This window comes from Chenopodium album, chromosome 22 (assembly GCF_948465745.1).
Source record: "Chenopodium album chromosome 22, dcCheAlbu1.1, whole genome shotgun sequence".
NCBI lineage: Eukaryota > Viridiplantae > Streptophyta > Magnoliopsida > Caryophyllales > Amaranthaceae > Chenopodium > Chenopodium album.
In genome coordinates this window covers 11,526,973-11,546,671 of record NC_137855.1, presented here as the reverse complement: position 1 = coordinate 11,546,671, position 19,699 = coordinate 11,526,973, and the positions used below count along the sequence as shown (strand labels likewise).

The window sequence follows — 19,699 nt, the reverse complement described above, 5'->3', positions numbered from 1 at the left end:
ATCCAAAAACCAACAAAGTTATCCTTTCCTTGACTTTTGCTTAGTGAATTTGATATTTAGCTTGCATGCTTCCTTTGGGTTCGACCCTATACTTACCCCTATATTTGTATTAGGGAAGTTTAGGTTATAAGTATTTAATTTGATTTGGGTTGGTAGTCCCAACGACCTACTCAATCCCGATCAAATTTTGGCGCCGTTGCCGGGGAAGCGGCTTGTTCGGTGTCTAATTTGCTTTTGTTTGAGTAATTTAATTGCTTTCTTTTTGTTTTGTTTTGTTCTATCATACTTGTCATTGCTAATTGTTTGTTTAGCTTTGGTGAATGCTTAGAAGATCTCAAGGACCACCTACCCATCAAATTGACCAAGAAATCAACCGAACTTTAAGACAAATCCGTAGGATTTTTCAAGAAGAAGGAAGAGGACTTGGTGCTATAATTGATAGTGGGAGTGATTCTTACACTTCTAGTTCGCAAAGTGAATCAATGGCGGGACAAGAAGATTATGTTTTATTTCGTGAGTTTGGAAATCCGGAGGATTATGAGCTCACGGGAGGGATTTTGTTACCCGTCACGGAGACTAACTTCACAATTCATCCCCAATATACAAGAATGGTTCAATCGGAGCAATTTTCGGGTTCTACAAGTGAAGATCCCATAGAGCACCTTGATAGATTCCTTGAGCTATGCGCCATGATTCAAACCAACCAAGTTTCTCAAGAGTACATCCGGATGCATTTATTTCGACAATCTCTTTCGGGTAGAGCAAAGAAGTGGTTGAAGCAAGTGAAGCCTAACTCACTCACATCTTGGAGGGAGGTAGTTAAGGCATTCTTGAAGAGGGTCATTTCCGAGGAGAAGACCGCCGAGATGAGAAGGAAGATTGCATCATTTGAACAAGAAGCGGATGAGAGTCTTAATGAAGCTTGGGAGCGGTTCAAAGAGTTGGTACAAGCATGTCCTCACCATGAATACAATCAAAGTTTGCTCATGAGATTTTTCTACGATGGTTTGGAGCCCATGTCTAGAGCCAACTTGGATGCGGGGGCGGGTGGTCAACTAATCAAGATCCCTCAAAATCAAGTGGAAGCAACAATCGAGGAGGTAGCAAAGAACTACTTTTGGGGAGGTAGGAGAAGAGTGCACCGAAGAAAGGTGGGATGTATGAATTGGAGAAGGTCGATCAATTGCAACATCAAATTGAGCAACTCACAAAAGGGTTTTCAAAGTTGAACACAAGTGTTAATGCAAGCTCAAGTGGTGGAGCAAGCTCTTCTCAAGTCAACTCTTTTTCATATCAAAATTGTGGAGGAACAAACCATGATACATCTTATTGTGGAGGGTTGAGCCCCGAGCATGTGGCGGCATACAACACAAGACAAGACGGTTTTAGAGGAGGTGGTGGTGGAGTAGCTTGGAGACAACCACCACCCGGGTTTGCATCTCAACCTCAACAATGGGGCCAACAAGCTCAACCTTCTTACAATTCCAACCCCCAATACCAAAATCCACCTCCATCTCAAAACCAAAACCCAAGAGGAAGCTACCCTAGGAACAACCAATACAACAACCAAAACCAATACAACAATCAAACCCAAGGGGCCCAAAGAAATCAAGAACAAGCACCTCAAGCGGAGCCAACACCCACACAACTCCTTCAAGCCATGCATGCACAAATGCAAACTTTTGGGCAACAAATGCAAGAAATAAGGGCTCACAACAAGATGGTTGATTCACAACTTGCTCAATTGGCCAAGAGGGCTCCTTCAATTCACCATCAACTCTACCCGGACAACCACAACCTAACCCCTCTCATAACCAAAAACCCGATACATGCAAAGCAATCACTTTGAGGTCGGGAACTTCCTATGATGGTCCAAGTGAGGGGGATAGTGAGGGAAAGAAGGGAGGAGAAGAGAGTGTGAATGAAGATAGGAGAGGGGAGGAGGAAAACGTTGATGAGGTCGAAGGAAGTTCGGAGAAGAAGAAGCTCAACAACGAGAAGACAACTTCAATTCCTAGTGAGACTAGGAACCTTGATGGACCGGTTCCTTTTCCAAGTAGGCTTGCGGAGAGGAAGTTGAATGACAAATTTGCAAAATTTCTAAGTGTGAAGAAGAACTTGCACATCAATCTCCCTTTTCTTGAAGTAGTGACACATATGCCATCTTACTCCAAATTTCTCAAGGACATCCTCACCAACAAAAGGAAGCTCAATGATGAGCTTATCACCCTTCCACACCAAGTGAGTGCTCTTGTTCAACATAAAATGCCCAAGAAGGAGAAAGATCCGGGGAGTTTCACTTTGCCGGTGAAAATTGGGAACATGGAAGCTAGGGGTGCATTGGCTGATCTTGGAGCAAGTGTTAGTCTAATCCCCTTATCCATTGCTCAAAAACTCAATATTGAGATGATCCCTACAAGGAAGACCATTCAACTAGCCGACCGCTCGGTGAAGTACCTTGTGGAGAACTTGAGGATGTTCCAATTCAAGTGGGACACATCTATGTGCCTTGTGACTTTGTAGTGATGGACATGGAGGAAGATGTGGATACACCCTTGATCTTGGGTCGGGAAGCTCTCAAGACTTTGGGGGCGGTCATCAATTGCAAAAACAACACCATCACATGTGAAGTGGCCGATGAGAAGATAGTTTTTGAGCTCTCCAAGTTGCTAAAGACTCCTATGGTTGAAAAGTGCTACCATGTTGATGTTGTGAATGAGGAGTTGGACCGTTTGGGAAGGGTTATGATGAAGCCTCAAGATCCAATTGTGGAAGCTCTAACATGCAATGAAGAGTTCCACTCTCAAGAAGACAAAGAATTTGTCATGGCAATGGAGGAATCCTCAAAGGAGGAAGATGAACAAGGCAAGATCGTACTTGAATCAATGGAGGAAAAATCGGAGGAGAGTTCCAAGCCTCCTCCTAAGGTAGAACTCAAGCCCCTCCCCCCTTCTTTGAAATATGCTTATCTTGATGAGGAGGAAAAATACCCTATTATTGTCAATGCTACCCTTGATGAACTTAATTTGAAAAAATTGCTTGATGTTTTGAGAAAATACAAGGATGTGATAGGGTATAGCATTGATGATATCAAGGGAATTAGTCCTTCTCTTTGCATGCATCGTATTCATCTTGAGGATGATCATTCCACCTCCATTGAACCTCAAAGGAGGTTGAACCCCAACCTCCAAGAGGTTGTCAAGAAAGAAATTTTGAAACTACGTGAGGCGGGCATATCTATGCTATCTCCGATAGCAAGTGGGTGAGCCCGGTTCATGTGGTTCCCAAAAAGGGTGGAATGACCATTGTCAAGAATGAAAAGGGAGAGGAAATCTCCACCCGGACGGTGACCGGGTGGAGAATGTGTATTGATTATAGGATATTGAACAAAAACACCAAGAAAGATCATTTTCCTCTCCCTTTCATAGACCAAATGCTTGAAAGGCTTTCTCACCACGCTTTCTTTTGCTTCTTGGATGGATATTCCGGATTTTTCCAAATCCCTATCCATCCAAGTGATCAAGAGAAAACTACTTTCACATGTCCATATGGGACATTTGCATACCGAAGAATGCCATTCGGATTATGCAATGCTCCCTCTACTTTTCAACGATGCATGACTTCTATTTTCTCCGAAATGCTTAAAAAAGAAATTGAGGTTTTCATGGATGATTTTAGTGTTGGTGGCTCGTCTTTTGACACTTGTCTTTTTAACCTTGAAAGAGTTTTGCAAAGGTGTCAAGAGACGAGTTTGGTGTTGAATTGGGAAAAGTGCCATTTTATGGTCGAGGAGGGCATTGTCCTCGGTCATAAAGTTTCAAAAAATGGCATTGAGGTTGATCCGGCCAAAGTTTCGGTGATTGAGAGATAGCCCCCTCCTACTTCCGTCACGGGAGTACGTGCTTTTCTTGGGCATGTCGGTTTCTACCGGAGGTTTATAAAAGATTTCTCCTCAAACGCCAAACCTTTGACCGAATTACTCAAGAAAGATGTTGTTTTTAGCTTTGATGAGGCTTGCCTTGAGGCATTTCCTAAGCTCAAGGAAGCTCTCATCTCTTCTCCTGTTGTGCAAGCTCCGGATTGGAGCTTGCCTTTTGAGCTAATGTGCGATGCGAGTGATTTTGCAGTAGGTGTCGTCCTTGGTCAAAAGAAGGAAGGAAGATCATGTGTCATCTACTATGCAAGTAGAACTCTAGATGAAGCTCAAAAGAACTATACAACAACGGAGAAGGAGATGCTAGCCGTGGTCTTTGCATTTGACAAATTCCGGTCCTATCTCATATGTTCCAAAGTCATCGTGTACACGGACCATAACGCGGTGCGATACCTCATGACTAAAAAGGAAGCGAAGCCTCGCTTGATCCGGTGGGTTCTCTCTCTTCAAGATTTTCACATGGAAATGAGAGATAAAAAGGGAGCGGAGAATTATGTAGCGGATCATTTGTCAAGGCTTCCATTTGAAAACAAGGAGGTTGTTCCGATCAATGATGAGATAGGGATCGAAGCTCTAATGGCTATGGTAGCGTCTTCTACACCTTGGTATGCCGATATTGCCAACTACCTTGCTTGTGGAGTAGTGCCTCCGGAATTCTCCTCTCAACAAAGGAAAAAGTTCTTCAAAGAAGTGAGGAGATATTTTTGGAATGATCCCTACCTTTTTAAGCAATGTGGTGACGGTCTATTTAGGAAATGTGTCCCCGACCATGAAACTGAGGGGGTCCTTGAGCATTGTCATTCACTACCATGTGGGGGACATGGAGGTGTTGACAAGACGGTAGCAAATATTTTCCAATCTCTACATTGGTGGCCTTCAATGCACAAGGATACTCACAAATTCATCATGCAATGTGACCGGTGCCAAACATCTTGGTAGCGGTTGACTATGTGACGAAGTGGATAGAATTTATACCCTCTCCTACCAATGACCACAGAGTTGTTCTCAAGCTTCTCAAGAAAATAATTTTTCCTAGGTTTGGGGTACCAAGGGTTCTAATCAGTGAAGGAGGGTCTCATTTCGCCAAAAAGCAATTGGAAGCTCTCCTCAAGAAATATGGTGTTCATCACAAGGTCGGTCTACCCTACCATCCTCAAACGCAAGGGCAAGTGGAAGTGTCAAACGAGAAATCAAGAATGTCCTCGAGAGGATGGTAAACAAATCAAGGAAAGATTGGTCCCTAAAGCTTGACGATACTCTTTGGGCTCTTCGAACGGCATACAAGACTCTCATTGGTACAACCCCCTATAGGTTGGTGTATGGGAAGGCTTGCCACTTGCCGGTCGAGCTAGAATATAAAGCTTGGTGGGCCATCAAAGAGCTAAACATGGATTTTTCGTTGGCGGGTGAAAAGAGGTTGTTGAAGCTCAACGAGCTCGAGGAGCTTAGAGATGATGCCTATGAAAACTCAAGAGTCTACAAGGAGAAGACAAAAAAGTGGCACGACCAACATATCCGGAACAAGAGCTTCAAAGTTGGGGACAAAGTCTTACTCTTCAACTCAAGGCTTCGTTTGTTCCCGGGCAAGCTCAAATCCAAGTGGTCGGGGCCTTTCGTTGTATCAAAGACCACTCCCTATGGTTCTTTTGAGTTGGATGCCGACGGAAACAAATTCATGGTGAACGGCTCTCGTTTGAAGCATTATTTCTGCAAGGAGGAAGTTGGTGTGATTGAGTGTTTGAGGCTAGACCCTTTGGGTCCAAAGCCACCCTTTTGAATAGATTTTCATCATGGTCAAGCTAATGACCTTATAAAGAAGCGCTCCCGGGAGGCAACCCGACTTTTGAATCCTTTTCTTTACTATTTTCTATGTTTTTGGTAGGTTGTTTGCTTGATTTTTGTCTTATGGTTTCCGTTTTCCTCTATTCTTGTAGGCACTTGCATCTTTGGTGCGTGTTCGGAGGGAATTTGGAGGCCGTTTTGTGTTATATATGGAGCTAAGTTGGGGTTTGGAGACTTGGAAGTGAGTGAGGAGCATTTAAAGAGAAGCTTTTGATGAAGACCCTGTGCGCGGGCGCGCAGGCCTGGGAGAACCCGCGCACAGGGAAGCTCAGCAAAACAGAACATGGCAGAAACTTTTGCGCGCCTAGTGCGTGACATCTCCGCGGGCGCGCAGAAGAGGTGTGCGCGGGCGCGCAGGCCTGGGAGAACCCGCGCAGATTTAAGGCAAAAATTCCAGATTTTGGCAGAAGGTTTTGCGCGACGTGTGTGCGCCATCTGCGCGGGCGCGCAGTTCACTTGCGCGGGCGCGTAGTATACCTGCGCGGGCGCGCAGATCTGGGTTTATCGGGGCTTAAAGGTTCTTTTTCCCCGATTATTTCACAAATTTCTCAAAATCAGCCACGGTTCTCACTCTCTCTCCTCAAGAACTCAAGCCCTAATTTCCCAAATCCCCTCTAAACTCACTTATTTCCTTGAAATTTCATCAAATCCCTTACATTCCCTCACTTTTCTCACAAATTCATCACTTTCCCCTCTCAAAATCATCCATTTTTCACCAAACTCGTGGTGGTTCTTTGGTGGTCGAGGTGGTGGTGCGTGAGGCTCTTGGAGGTCTTCAAACTCTTCAATTGTGGCATAATCCTAATCCTTGAGTACTTTGTAGTCTAAATTCATTAGATAAGATCATGTTTTAGGATTGTTAAGCAAGAATTGAGCTTGTATGAATTTTGTGTGATTTTGAGATAGTTTTGCTTATAATTGTGGATTTTGTTGTGAATTTCTTGGTGATTTGTGAGTATTGTTGATGAATATGGTTGTTTGCATGAAATTTGGCTAGCAATTACTTGACTTGGATATTGAGAATTGTGTGAGTGATCACTAGCCTAATTTTGAGCTTCGAAAATTGTTAATGCATGTGAGATTGAAAATGTATGTTGATTAAGAGTTTTTGATGCTTGATATTGAAATTTGCCTAGTGATTTTCTCTTTAGTGATTGAGTATTGCAAATTTTGGCGTTGATTTATTGTTGTTCATAGTTGTTTTATCTTGTGCTATCTGTGTTTGGAAAGTTGTTGCTCCTAACCCTTTTTCAGATAACAAGATCAAAGGTTTCAATAGTTGTTGTTGTTGTGGGAAGGATTTGGTACTCTTGAGTGTTGGAATCACTCCGTGGTGTTCTCGGTATATCTTTGGGTTGTTGAGTAAAGTTGGTGAAGATGAGTGGTAGGAGAAGGAGTAGAAAGGAGCCTAGAATATCATATAAGCTCAGACAGACTGCCAAAGGGAAATGGCCTACTAAACAGGAGAAGGTGATTATCAGTCTCACAAATGGCAAGAATAACTACGCACATCGAGAAAGATAGATTGTTTGTTTATGCGAGGATCCCAACAATTCGCAGCCCCATCCTTGCCCCAAGAAATAATGTATTATTAGTGCGCCCCTTTGCAGAGAAGATATGGTAAAGGCTGCAGGTTGTTTTGAAGAACAGCTGTCATTAGTATTCACTATGGAATCTTACTGGCAAAGCTATACAGCAGAAGCCTTGAACTTAACCCTTATCAATGTATTAGATCTCTAAAACACCACTTGCTGCAGGAGGAAGCATGGAAGTGGAGCTGTTCCCAAGTGTCTCAAACAGCTACAAGAGAAAATTCTTCTTTATTTAGGTGATCAGCAAAAACCCCAAGCAAAAATGAATTTTCAAATCACCCAATCCTGGTCTCTAAGGACTCCCTCAATGAATTAAAGTTTCAAGGAACACCTCCTCACAGAAAGTCCAAGATTAGAAGCATAAATATAAAAAGAAATAGATGGAAAGCTGCTTCCTTGAAAGTGACTATATCAAATTGTCATCAACTAAAGTGACTATATTACATAAAAAGGAAGAAACCAAGGTCTGACATGTGATTTTTCAAAAATTCATGGAAGCCTCAACTGTGTTGTTTAACGTTGCAAATACAGCCCAACCCCCCACCCCCGCGCCCGACTTCCAAATCACATGAAAGGCTAATGTTCTTCTAAAGGTGAGAGATGGCCGCTGGAGCTGGATAGGATTATTAACACAAAGTATATGCTCCAAAAGCAGTGATCCGTTGGCTATTTTCCATGGCATCTGTATATTTTCAATGATGAACCCTGCTCGGATGTCTATATTCAATCGCAGATGATACATACTCTTTGGGCAAATCTATTTTCTTTCCAGATAAGCTATTTGCTTTGCCTAGATACAAATCCACTTTATAGTGATAAATGGCTAGAGAAGAATTCACATTTTAAAAAGCAACCTCACCACGAAATTTTCTGAAGGATATATTAAAATGAGAAAATTTGAAACTCCCCACCTACATAAACCTACTTTCACTTAATCGGACGATAGTGCTATGAGCGTCCTAGTGACGTCCATGATTGCTGGATACCAAAACGAACTTTGCTCAGAGGCTCTTAAAATTGTAACAACACATTAAGATAATCAAACAAAAGACACATCAATATGTATAAAATGATTTCAGAGCAGGATACATTAAATGATTCTAAATTCACCAATATAGAGCACAAGACACAATTGATACATGTAGCCAAAGGAAAGTACAAAGCCAATTTAAAACATACAGGTCTGAAAGTTTCAAGTTGGCAGATGGGGTGACGATCTGTCCTAGTAACTCCCTGAGCGTGCCAATAAGCACCGCAATATGTTCTATCACAACCACAACCTACAAAAGACTAAGCAACTAGAAATTGGGATCATATTTTTAAAACCAAGTTGTCAGCAACGACTTCACAACTACATAATACGGGAAAGGAAGATTTCAATTGACAGAATCAAGACTAGTTCCAACAGTAGTACTAATTTACAGAACGTCGAACTTAATATAGCTTTGTTTTCATTTTAATGAACTGGTGTAACTACAATTCAGAAAGACATTACTTTCTAAAACTACCATCCATGGTTTATAGCTGTTGCAGCCAAATATCTTGGTTGCAATAAGCTCCAAAGAGATAAAAGGCTTTGAGGTATACAGATATACATCCAAAAAGTGATTAGGTTGCATGCTTAAGCAGAATGATAAGATTATTGTGTATGCATCTTGACAATTGAAGCAAGAGGATCGATCCACCCAAATCAGAACCTGGAGCTGGAGCAGCCCACAGCTACACAGTAGTATTTACCTCAAGATAAAGCAATATTACCTCAACAGGGAAACATTAAGATTAATAGACCACAACTCCACATGAGTCTCAGATACATCCTCACTCAAGGAACTACTTATGAAATGGAGATCCAACACCAAAGAGAAAAAGCCGATGCAGTCACAGATGCATTGAGTAAAAAGTCTAGGCAATGCAGTGAAGAAATTTCAAGAAGCTTGGTGGCTTAGCCTTGAAATTATAGCTTATGGTCAAGTCCAGTCTTGGTATAACTATTCACATATTATGATTCCATTAACATTTATAGGGATAAAAAAAAAATCAACCTCAATTACTCATAATGATTGAACATATTCACCAATATAATATTTATAAAATATTCAATGTTTCAAGATTCTTGAGAAAGCTAATGCTGATAATATTAATGATCCATTTGGTAAGTGGTAATAAATGGTGGTCATGGGAATGAATTTGTGCATAAATCTGTTTAAAAAAAAAAAAAAAAAAAAAAAAAAAAAAAAAAAAAAAAAATCAATCTTTATTCCCTAGACAATGCCAATTCATCCCAAATAATCTCTTCTCCCTCACAAATTTTCAGTTTTCATCACCATCCAAAATGACTTAGGGGGTGGAATTGGGTGGTAATAGACTTTTATTAAGAAAAACACAAGTTAGGTAATGAGATTGCATTATAATGGAAATTAAGATGTTGCTTTGCTTTTCAAATCATCACTTAATTTCATTTACATTACCGCTCCAAATAAGTCGTAAGGCCTTTGCAGCCGTCATTATCAACTAAATAATAAAGTAGATCAAATAAAGCGAGAGTTATAAGAAATTACAATGTTGTGGAATGCTAATATTAGCTCTTGATGGCATCATCCCACCACATGCATGGCATTGCAAATGGGCAATATTCTCAGTGCAACGGAAACCTCCAGATTGAGTTCCTGTAGTAAAACAGAAGTTGCACGCATTAGATAAGGGGAAAATAGGTATAAAAGATTGTACAAAAGATAAATTGCCAAATGAAACCCGCAATGTAAAGCATTTATTCGATCCTTAAGTAAATCATCATAGTGGATGAAACTTCTGATTAAATTAACTATTTTTTATGTAATCCAATTAGAAATGCAGATATTTCCACTACACAAGATCAAAGCCACAGCCATTTTTTACTATAAAAATGAAAATACCAAATAAAAGTTGAACAAAAATCATGTGGGGGACAATTGGTGATTAGTTGGAACTGCATAAAATTTTATTTTCATTCAAAAAACCAATTCCCTACTTTTACATTCTCCTCAATATTTGAACTGGAGTTCTTCTAACAGTTTGTATAAGGTTTGTAACATCGAAATTGATATTGTATATAGTGCGAATCTGAGTTCTGAAGATTGAAATGCATAAAGAAGGATGGAAAGAGTATAATTGGTCTCAAAAATTAATTTCCTTTCTTCAATTCCTATCCAGACAAAAACTTTTATACATTAAAATGTATATCGTCAGCTACAACATAGAAGATTTAATAAGTCAAGTTTAGTTGCCAGTAAAATTCACTTGCAAGTCAAGAAGATCTGATAATTAAAATAAAATATATTCTGAATCATATGAATGACGGTGTGATATTCATTTCCAATTAGCTTCATTGGTATAAGTGATTTTTCAAAACAAAAGAATGTTTGTGAAACAAGACTAGAACAAGAAAGAAAAATGCATGACCACATAAAGATGTGGACTTAGCCCATATCTTATAGCTACAAATTTGGAGCATTTTTTTAGCACTGAAAAAAACAATTTATGTAAAGCACTATGAAAGGGAGTAATGATGATAATTCCCTCCATCATTTATAGATCTTCTCATTTGCATTTCAACGATATACAATGCACATCTTTGATTATGAAAATTTGACATTATGATAATATATTTTGGTACAAACCTAAAAAGATCTGACATGATAATTTTATTTTCTTATATCATCAAATACAGGAAAAGTTATCTTACTTTAACCACTAGAATAGTAAGCACGGAGATTTTTAAAGAATTGATGGGAGTATGCCCTTTAGGCATAAAGTTATATTAAAAATCAATTAAAAATTTAGGAGCATAAAATAAATTTTACGAGATGTATGGTCAAATATAAATATGTATCAACTGCTTAAACAAGAGTACAATACCACATTGAGGGCATGATAATTCCATTTCTACACGCTCTTCATGAATTGGTGAACGTGCCCTCTTTTGACGATTTCCTTTTCCGTTTGTAATGACCTAAAAAGCATAAGCAATCTAATTGGTCTAGATATAGTAAATGAAGAGACTCTTGACCTCCTTCCTTAACCCCCAAACCCTCAAATTTTCATAAATTTCATGAAATTCATAAAAAAGGTAATTTTGGGGAAAAATAATCTGGAAACAGGGGGAGAAAATTATGAAGATGCATAAACATGTGCAGAACAATTGACACTATTTAAGAAAACTTACACTGAAACAAATCATTTAAAATTTTGAGTTCAATCATCAATTATAATTTGATAACAGGACCGCGATGAAAGGAAGAAGGCTTTGGGGGAGGGGATACTGAGAATATAGAGAACAAGGGAAAATAGAAGGGAAAGCGTCATACTGCCATCATTACCATTTTCCAATTAGGAGTTAATGAAATGAGCAAGTAGCATAACATCAACGTATAAAAAGAACAGCAGATAAAAGTTTTTTACATCAATCATTTCATTGCATCTCAAAGTATACTCTGTTGTTCTTCGAGATTTCCCATTAAAAAATGATATAGCACCAAGAAATTAACAAGATCAGGATAAAACATGACATCATGCAACTGTAAATATATTCACGAATAACCAACAACTAAATCAATTTTCAATGAGCGATAAAAAACTCTAGAGCGCCATGATTATGGTCCTTAATCACAGATGCTGAAGTAATCACTCACAAGATTGGACTTGATGGTTGCATAAGAATCTAATATAGCAAGTTCTTCTGTAGAGCGCCGTAATGAAGCATCTGCCTGCAAAATGTCCTACAGAAAAAAAAAAAAAAAAAGCACGTCACTGAAGCTCGCACCAAAAGCTGCAAGCATTCTGATTTCAAAATTATATAAAGTGATTTTATTCATCAATAATACTTCCTGAGATAGGAAATGTTAGGTCCAAAAACAAGCAAAGAATTCAATATGACAGATTGATAGCTATCATTATCTTCCACAGTTATTACCCAAATGAAGGCTTTCAATACCACTAAAAATCAGATCAAATATTAGTATTGTCACCTTGTACCCTATTGTTTGCAAACAAATTAAGACCCTGTCCTATTCACCTTATTAAAAAACCATTTCAAACAAATCCAGGTCAGATAAGTAATGGAAAAATAAGTTCTAATAAGGGTTATTAAGGGTAAATCAAGTTCAAATTTCAACTAAATAAGCTATAATAAGTCTAGATAAGATAAGCTCAAATAATTTTAGATAAGATAAGAAAATATCAAGTGAATAGAACACAGCCTAAGAGAGTTTAAGTTAGAGATCAATAAACAAACGTGCTAACATTTAAGCTTAGACAAAGAACAATTGTCTTACACATTGACAACAGTGATGATAAGGCATAAGGCAGAGATGAAAATTCTAGTAGTATATGAGAGTTTACATATCCAGTGATTGCAATTGCAAGATGGTATCAACAGAAATGCACAACCAGTCTAACTTAACATCTAAACAATAACTCTACAATTTTGGACTGACACATTCATCATATTAATTATGGAATACATAACTAAGATGGGTGAGAACAAAACAAGTTGATAGCTTTACGCTAATTTACATCACTCAACCAGCAATGCAATATTAATCATATTCATTCCAAAAATGGATATTTACACAAAGGAGGAAGAATGTTGCATCACCTCCTCAATACCATGGAGAAAATGATTTATTCCAACAAATTGCACAACTGCTCTACACTGGGGGCATAAGACACTTGAATGTTTCTTCTGGCACCTCTTTAACCACTCTGAGAAGCACCCATTGCTGATAACATCAAGAACATATGCAGCAGAAGCTGATTAATCCAAAGCAAATAATCCACTTCTTTTTAACTAAAACTAATTAGGCCAGCCAAAAAAATTGTTAATGAAACTTAAAATTTGACAAACCAGAAATTATGAAGGCAAGGAGCTACTGTCACAACGTCATGCCAAACATTCAAGCAAATGCAGCATTTTGTGTGCTCCGAATCTAGAAATATCTGAAGAAAAAAAAAACCACATTGGCAGACATAGTAAGAAACAAAACTTAAACCTCCAACTAGTCAAAATAGAACAGTTCTCAAACTATTAACATAAACCAACCTTTAACTTATTCTCAAAGCGTTGTTCTTGGACAGGCATCACCTCAAATTTAAAGCTAAGATGCTCTGCATACCAAAAAAAAAAAAAAAAAAAAAGGAAATTAATTGAAACCATAAACTCGTAAACCTCAGAATGTTACCAATTGCTAGTGTTTTATATCATGTTTGTATATCTCTGAAAACTCTACATATAGCATATGGAGACCTAGATGCGGTAATGCAGTATAAGGAAAAAGTAATGTATAAAAATAAATACATACAAACATATTTAACAATAAAGCAAGCAAGAAGGATGTCTTATGGCTGACAAATTTATTTCTAATTTATTTATTCAATCATGAACTGAATACTACACACAAATTAATACGGTTCTGAGAAGATACAGGCCAGTTGGTTCATCTCTTCAACTGTACAAAACCCCAATGTAAGGACATCTATCCTCCCACTTTTAGCTCCTTACTTATGTCAGTACTAAGTACGATATCTCACTATTCTTTCCTCAAGTGCACTCATATCAGACACACACACACACACACTCTTATTCTATATGTAGAAAAGAGCTCATATGAGAGCACCTCTCTTATATGAGAATATAATTTAAAGGCAAAATTGGCCTCAACACTCTGAACTTTGGCTTGGGTGCACTCAGCACCTTGAACTAAGAAAAATAGCCAAAACACCCTGAAGTATTGGCATGGGTGCACTTAGCACCATACAAGAAATTTTCCGGCCAAAAGTGGCCGGATTCCGGCGACTTTTTTTTTTTAATAAAAATATGTTTTTATTATTATTATTATTATTATTATTTTATTATTATCATCATCATCATCATCATTATTATTATTATTTAATATTTTTATTGTTATAATTATTATTATTATTATTACAAAAATACCTCAATTTGCGTGTTATTATTTATTTTTTTACGAAAATTGTTCGGGTAAGGTTTCAGGGGTCATTTTTTTCCTTTATGGGTCCAAATTAAGCTCGGAATTTACAAAAAAGTAATGGAAATACCTCGTTTTGCGTGTCGAGGAATATCTCGATTTGCGTATTGTTATTTTTTGTGACGGAAATTGTTCGGGTAAGGTTTCGGGGGTCATTTTTACCCTTAATGAATCCAAATTAAGCTCTGAATTCGCAAAAAAATAATGGAAATACCTCGTTTTACATGTCAAAAAATATCTCGATTTGCGTGTCTTAGCTACTTAGATATTTCTCGACACGCAAAACGAGGTATTTTCCTTTTTTTTTGCAAAATCTGAGCTAAATTTGGACCCATTAAGGGTAAAAATGACCCCGAAACTTTACCTGCACAATTTCCGTCAAAAAAATAACAACACACAAATCGAGGTATTTTCGTAAAAATAATAATAATAATAATAATAATAATAATAATAATAATAATAATAATAATAAGAAGAAAAAAAACATTTTTTATAAAAAAAACATTTTTTATTAAAAAAACATTTTTTATTTAAAAAAAAACATTTTTTATTTAAAAAAAACATTTTTTATTAAAAAAAAAAAGTCGCCGGAATCCGGCCACTTTTGGCCGGAAAATTTCTTGTATGGTGCTAAGTGCACCCATGCTAATACTTCATGGTGTTTTGGCTATTTTTCTTAGTTCAGGGTGTGCTGAGTGCACCAAGCCAAAGTTCAGAGTGTTGAGTGTTGAGGCCAATTTTGCCTAATTTAAATTCAAGAATTCATGTAAGCATAAAACTCAATATCTACCGTCAAAATTAGCTCCTTGATGTGTGTCCCTCTTTCTATCTCATTACTCTTAAATCTCTCTAGTTGCACACGTTTCTCTCATTCTTCATACTGACTACAGTGAAACACCACTGGCTACTAGAGTTGTCAGTCTTGTCAGCTACTGTCACAGAAGCTATAGAGCTGATGACAGCAAAAAAAAAAAATGTGACGCTGGTAGTTATGATAAGGTGACACTCCCTCTTTCTCTCTCCAAGTCTGAAACCAGGAAAAATAGCTTGTTCTTCTACTACCTGAACCACCAGTCCATCATATTACTCACCAAACAAAATAACCATTCTAAACCCACACCTTATTCCTGAGTTTTGCAACCTAAACACTACCTAACATATTAAAGGATAGACTTGCTCTACCATTACAGGGTCTAAAGTCTAAACCCTGTGTTTTGAGTTACAAAGTATGTAATAGACCTCTAATTAAGAATTTAAGATGCTTGGCTGTAAAGCCTGTGATAAGGAATGTGTGACTTATGGGTGTGCTTATAGTCAAATAACGTGGTTATATTATCCTTGTAGAAAAAATACAAGAAATTGAAAGCTTTGAAAGGACTCAATGAAAGGTAAATGTCTATGCTAGTGAAATCCATCGGAACCAGTCAAGCCATTTTGATGGTATTCAAGAGTGCAAATAATGAGCAGGAAAGTCAAAGGGGTCTTAGTGAGTATTTTCATTCATAGTTTATGGCGATTATACTAATTATAAAGCTTTGAATTTCATAAGACAAATTATCATTAAGTTTATATGATAGATAAGTTGATTAGTTGATGGAGTATATATGTTAGAGTTCAAGATAGTTAACTAGTTTCACGCTTGGTGAATTAAGCTTGGCTTAAATAATGTCCTTTTGAGTTCCATGAGCAAATATGATATTAATTCATCATGAAAATGATTTGGTATACAGCTTTAGTCTGGTTCTATGATTAAACCTATATTGAAAATCATTTAGTTTATATAGGTTTTAAGACACCAAAATAGCCCAATAAGTAATGCCCTTTCAAACAAATGTTAAGTCACTTCCTTTGCCAATAATTTTAAACAAACAAGACAAACATTGAGGATTAGCCTACAATTTGATATGTAGAGCAGAACATGCATTTTCATGAAAAAGAAAAAGTGAAGCCTTGGTTACATGATAATCATGTCCTCGTAATATTGAAAACCTTCTAAAAATCAATAACTGACCTACTTTAGTGGAAGCTGGCACTATTTCACAGCCACACTTAATACTAACTACATCTTCACTCTCCAGTATAGCCCCATCAATGAGTATAATACTTGACCTGCATCATAAGATCACCAGAAAAGAAAGTAAGAAATCAAGGATAAATCTGTAATGCAAAAGGATATCTACATTTCATAACAAGAAAGAGAAACAATTATATGCAAGAGATAAGACACTGACCTACATTAAATACAAGGTTATCTGAAAAGGTAAAGGAACAACAAAAATCTGGAATGTAAATGGTACCAATACTTCAAAATAAGAATGATCAAAATCTATTTACTCATGGTTGGCACTGGGCCATCGTGAGCTGGTCACAGCCCATGGCATGGTATGAACAGGCACCAGGCCAATGACATTCAATATCCTGAGTTACGACATTATACATAAGTGTCATGCCAAGCCAAGTCATGCCTTCTCCAACAAGAATGCAGCCCAAACATGGCACAAGAGGCAGCCAGCAGGCCAATGGTTGCCATGAGGACTTTCTTAAAGGAACATTCTATACAGCAAATGATACATTGAGACTCACAGTATCCTAAGAATGAATACCCTAATTATGAGGTTTCAAGAAGACAGGGTGAAGAATATCATCACTATTGCTTTTATAGTAGATATAATCTATTTTGCACACCCCAAAGTCTCTTTTCTTCCCTTTGACCTTCAGGCCCTCCATTAGTGGTTAGTAATGGAGTGATGGGTCCAAATACCAAGTTATAAATTTCATAATATAATATATCCCATTATCCCAACCGAGATGTGTCAAAACAGTAACAACAAAAAAGTCATCTAGAATTAAAGTCAATGCCTTGCTTTCAATAGGGTTACCTTCCACCTTTTGACAGCTCCAAAACTCATACACCTCATTTTCAGCTCACCTATATGGTATCTAACAACCAGCTTACCAACTGCATGCTCTGGACCCTAACTCACATAGCCCTATTCTGACCTAATCTCCCCAAAACTATGTTTCTCTCCCTAATCCTCTTCTTCCTCTTCTGTCTAACTTTCATTTAATCTTGCAAGCACATCCAACCAACAACTATCACTGACTCTTTTTGAGGAATGAACACAGTCAATATATACATTTAACCATGTGACTCATGGTTCTCCTGTGAATCAAGATAACCTCAATGTGGCAAAGCTTTGACAAGCCTCATATAACTACCATGATCAGGAGCAGCTACAGCAAATCTTCAACTATTTAAACGAGTTTCAGGATAACTTACTCTTTTGATCCCTTACTGACTTCCTGGACATGATCATGGGTTCTTTAAAGATTTATATTCTTACACTATTTAAACCTATCACATCATGGATTCTTTTAAAACGCAAGGGCATACACTTTTGAATCTATCAAATAAAAATTGTATTCATAGCCAAAACTCAATGAAAGTAAAACTAACATCTAAAACCTTAAAGCATAATGCATGTAATTGCTTAAATGAAAAAACAGTCATTCATGTAAATAACATTCTACACATGATCCAATATTAATTGAAACTATAAATTCATTCAAAAGTTTTCATACATTACAAAATCATATCAACTCATGTCAGGAAAACTTGCTTTTTTAAAAAATATATATATATACCTGCCCCTCCCCTTCCCTTCCCCCTCAATATATGGTATAACTCAAAAATCTACACAATTTATTCTGTTTTGATAAAGTCCCTCATCAAGATCTATAGGCTCGAAAGGAAACAAGACAGGATGTGTACCTTTTGTTTCTGATAGTGGCTGAACATCGATCAGAGTTCCTTATAATCTGGCACCATTCAAGCCTATCGGAAGTAGATGAGATCTGTGAACACACAATTGTATCATCTGAGCTAATCTCAATGCTTGCATAGCTTGAATCAGATGGCACTACAAAGATGCAAAAGAAACTAAAGGGTTATTTGAACTCATATGTTAAGAAAATGAAACCAACAATAACTTACATTCAAACTCATATGCTAAGAAAATGAAACCAACAATAATTTGTATTCAAAACATAAAAAACCGTATTCCCTGGTTCTAAACAAAGGTCCATTCAGTGAAAAACACATGATCAGTAATGGCATCAAAAGTGAAATGAAAATATGATGATGCCTCACCGGATAAATATTCCCAGCTAGCTATAAAATATTATGTCATACACTCGTACTCATCTAGCATCCAATTTTCTAATTTGAAATCCTGCTACAAGATGCTTTAATAAGGTGTTTAATGGAAGCATCTGGAGAAACTCTTGGTTTCAAAACCAATTACGAAACAAATAAAATAAAAATGAAGAAGAAAATAAGAAACGAAAAACAGAAGGAACCCCCTAAAATTGAACCGCTTTGATATTGGATTGAGGCAGGCCAGGCAGCAATTCCCATTACCTGTCTGTCCTCTCTACAACTATAAATGTCCTAATTCCTAAAGTCATAACATAATAAAACTGTTCAATACAAGCATGCAGTTTGGTCTGTTTTGGCATGATTTACAAAAAGAACCAAGCTTAGCAAAAAGCCAATGTCTCAAGGTAGCAAGGTACTACTCGAGCAGGAATTAGCGGTAGCCACAGCGATTTCAGGATTAGAAAAGTTAATCCAATGACTGTAAAATTAAATTTTAATATAGTTACAGCTACAAGACGGAAACTTTTGGATGGGAAGAAGAGAAGAACAATGAAATACCTTTTTTTTTTTAATTGAAGGAATGAACAAGAAATACATCCAACAAGGGTATTGGCAATTTGGCATTTAGCAAAAAGACATTGTAATTAGTCTAATTACCAATAAAAATGTTATTCCATAACACTAAATTTAGACATTGTAACACTTGGAGACATAAATTGGCACAATTGCGAAAATTAGAACCTTGAAAAAATCTTAAATTCTTGCAAATATCAGTAATCTACTTCCAAAAGAAAAATGCAGTCTTGTAAACAAAAAATAGCATCCCAACCAAAATCAAACACCAAAAAAATGTACACAGTTATTATTAACAAGATTATTTCTAATAATTTACAAAATGCATGATTACAAAAACTGAGAAAAAACCCAGTTCATAATTCCTTAAAATTCACAATTCTACCCTATAACAGCATTGAGGGTCAATCAAATTAGGAGGGTTTTCTTCCAAAAAATACTACCCAGAAAATAAATTTCAATAAAATGATGGTATAACTATTTGATAGACAGAAATTTAACTGAGGAAATTACTGTACCAAGTTTGGCCCAAACTTCATCTGAGGAATTTGAACCAGATGATTGCCCAACGTCCATT

General features: G+C 37.2%; 1 protein-coding gene and 1 non-coding gene across 2 annotated transcripts; both read right to left on the bottom strand.

Annotated features, from left to right (window-relative positions):
• Positions 1-864: 864 nt before the first annotated feature.
• On the bottom strand, positions 865-969 carry LOC145606510 (small nucleolar RNA R71). The gene has a single exon (XR_014105370.1). It is a non-coding gene; the product is annotated as a small nucleolar RNA R71 (small nucleolar RNA).
• Positions 970-8,379: 7,410 nt separating this feature from the next.
• On the bottom strand, positions 8,380-19,699 carry LOC145603946 (uncharacterized). The gene is made up of 10 exons (XM_081659913.1): positions 19,641-19,699; positions 18,163-18,310; positions 16,402-16,499; positions 13,445-13,509; positions 13,250-13,341; positions 13,001-13,124; positions 12,036-12,122; positions 11,263-11,356; positions 9,927-10,034; positions 8,380-8,648 (listed from the first exon to the last, which is right to left on the bottom strand). The coding sequence occupies exons 1-10, from the start codon at positions 19,696-19,698 to the stop codon at positions 8,380-8,382; spliced, it is 1,143 nt and encodes a 380-aa protein (XP_081516039.1). The 5' UTR covers position 19,699.

Coding starts and splice junctions, on each gene's coding strand:
- LOC145603946 (XM_081659913.1), bottom strand. CDS start 19,698: ATGGACGTTGGGCAATCATCTGGTTCAAATTCCTCAGATGAAGTTTGG. Junction 18,311..19,640: donor TGAAGTTTGGGCCAAACTTG/GTACAGTAATTT, acceptor GCATCTTTGTAG/TGCCATCTGATTCAAGCTAT. Junction 13,125..13,249: donor CCTTGCCTTCATAATTTCTG/GTTTGTCAAATT, acceptor TGATGTTATCAG/CAATGGGTGCTTCTCAGAGT.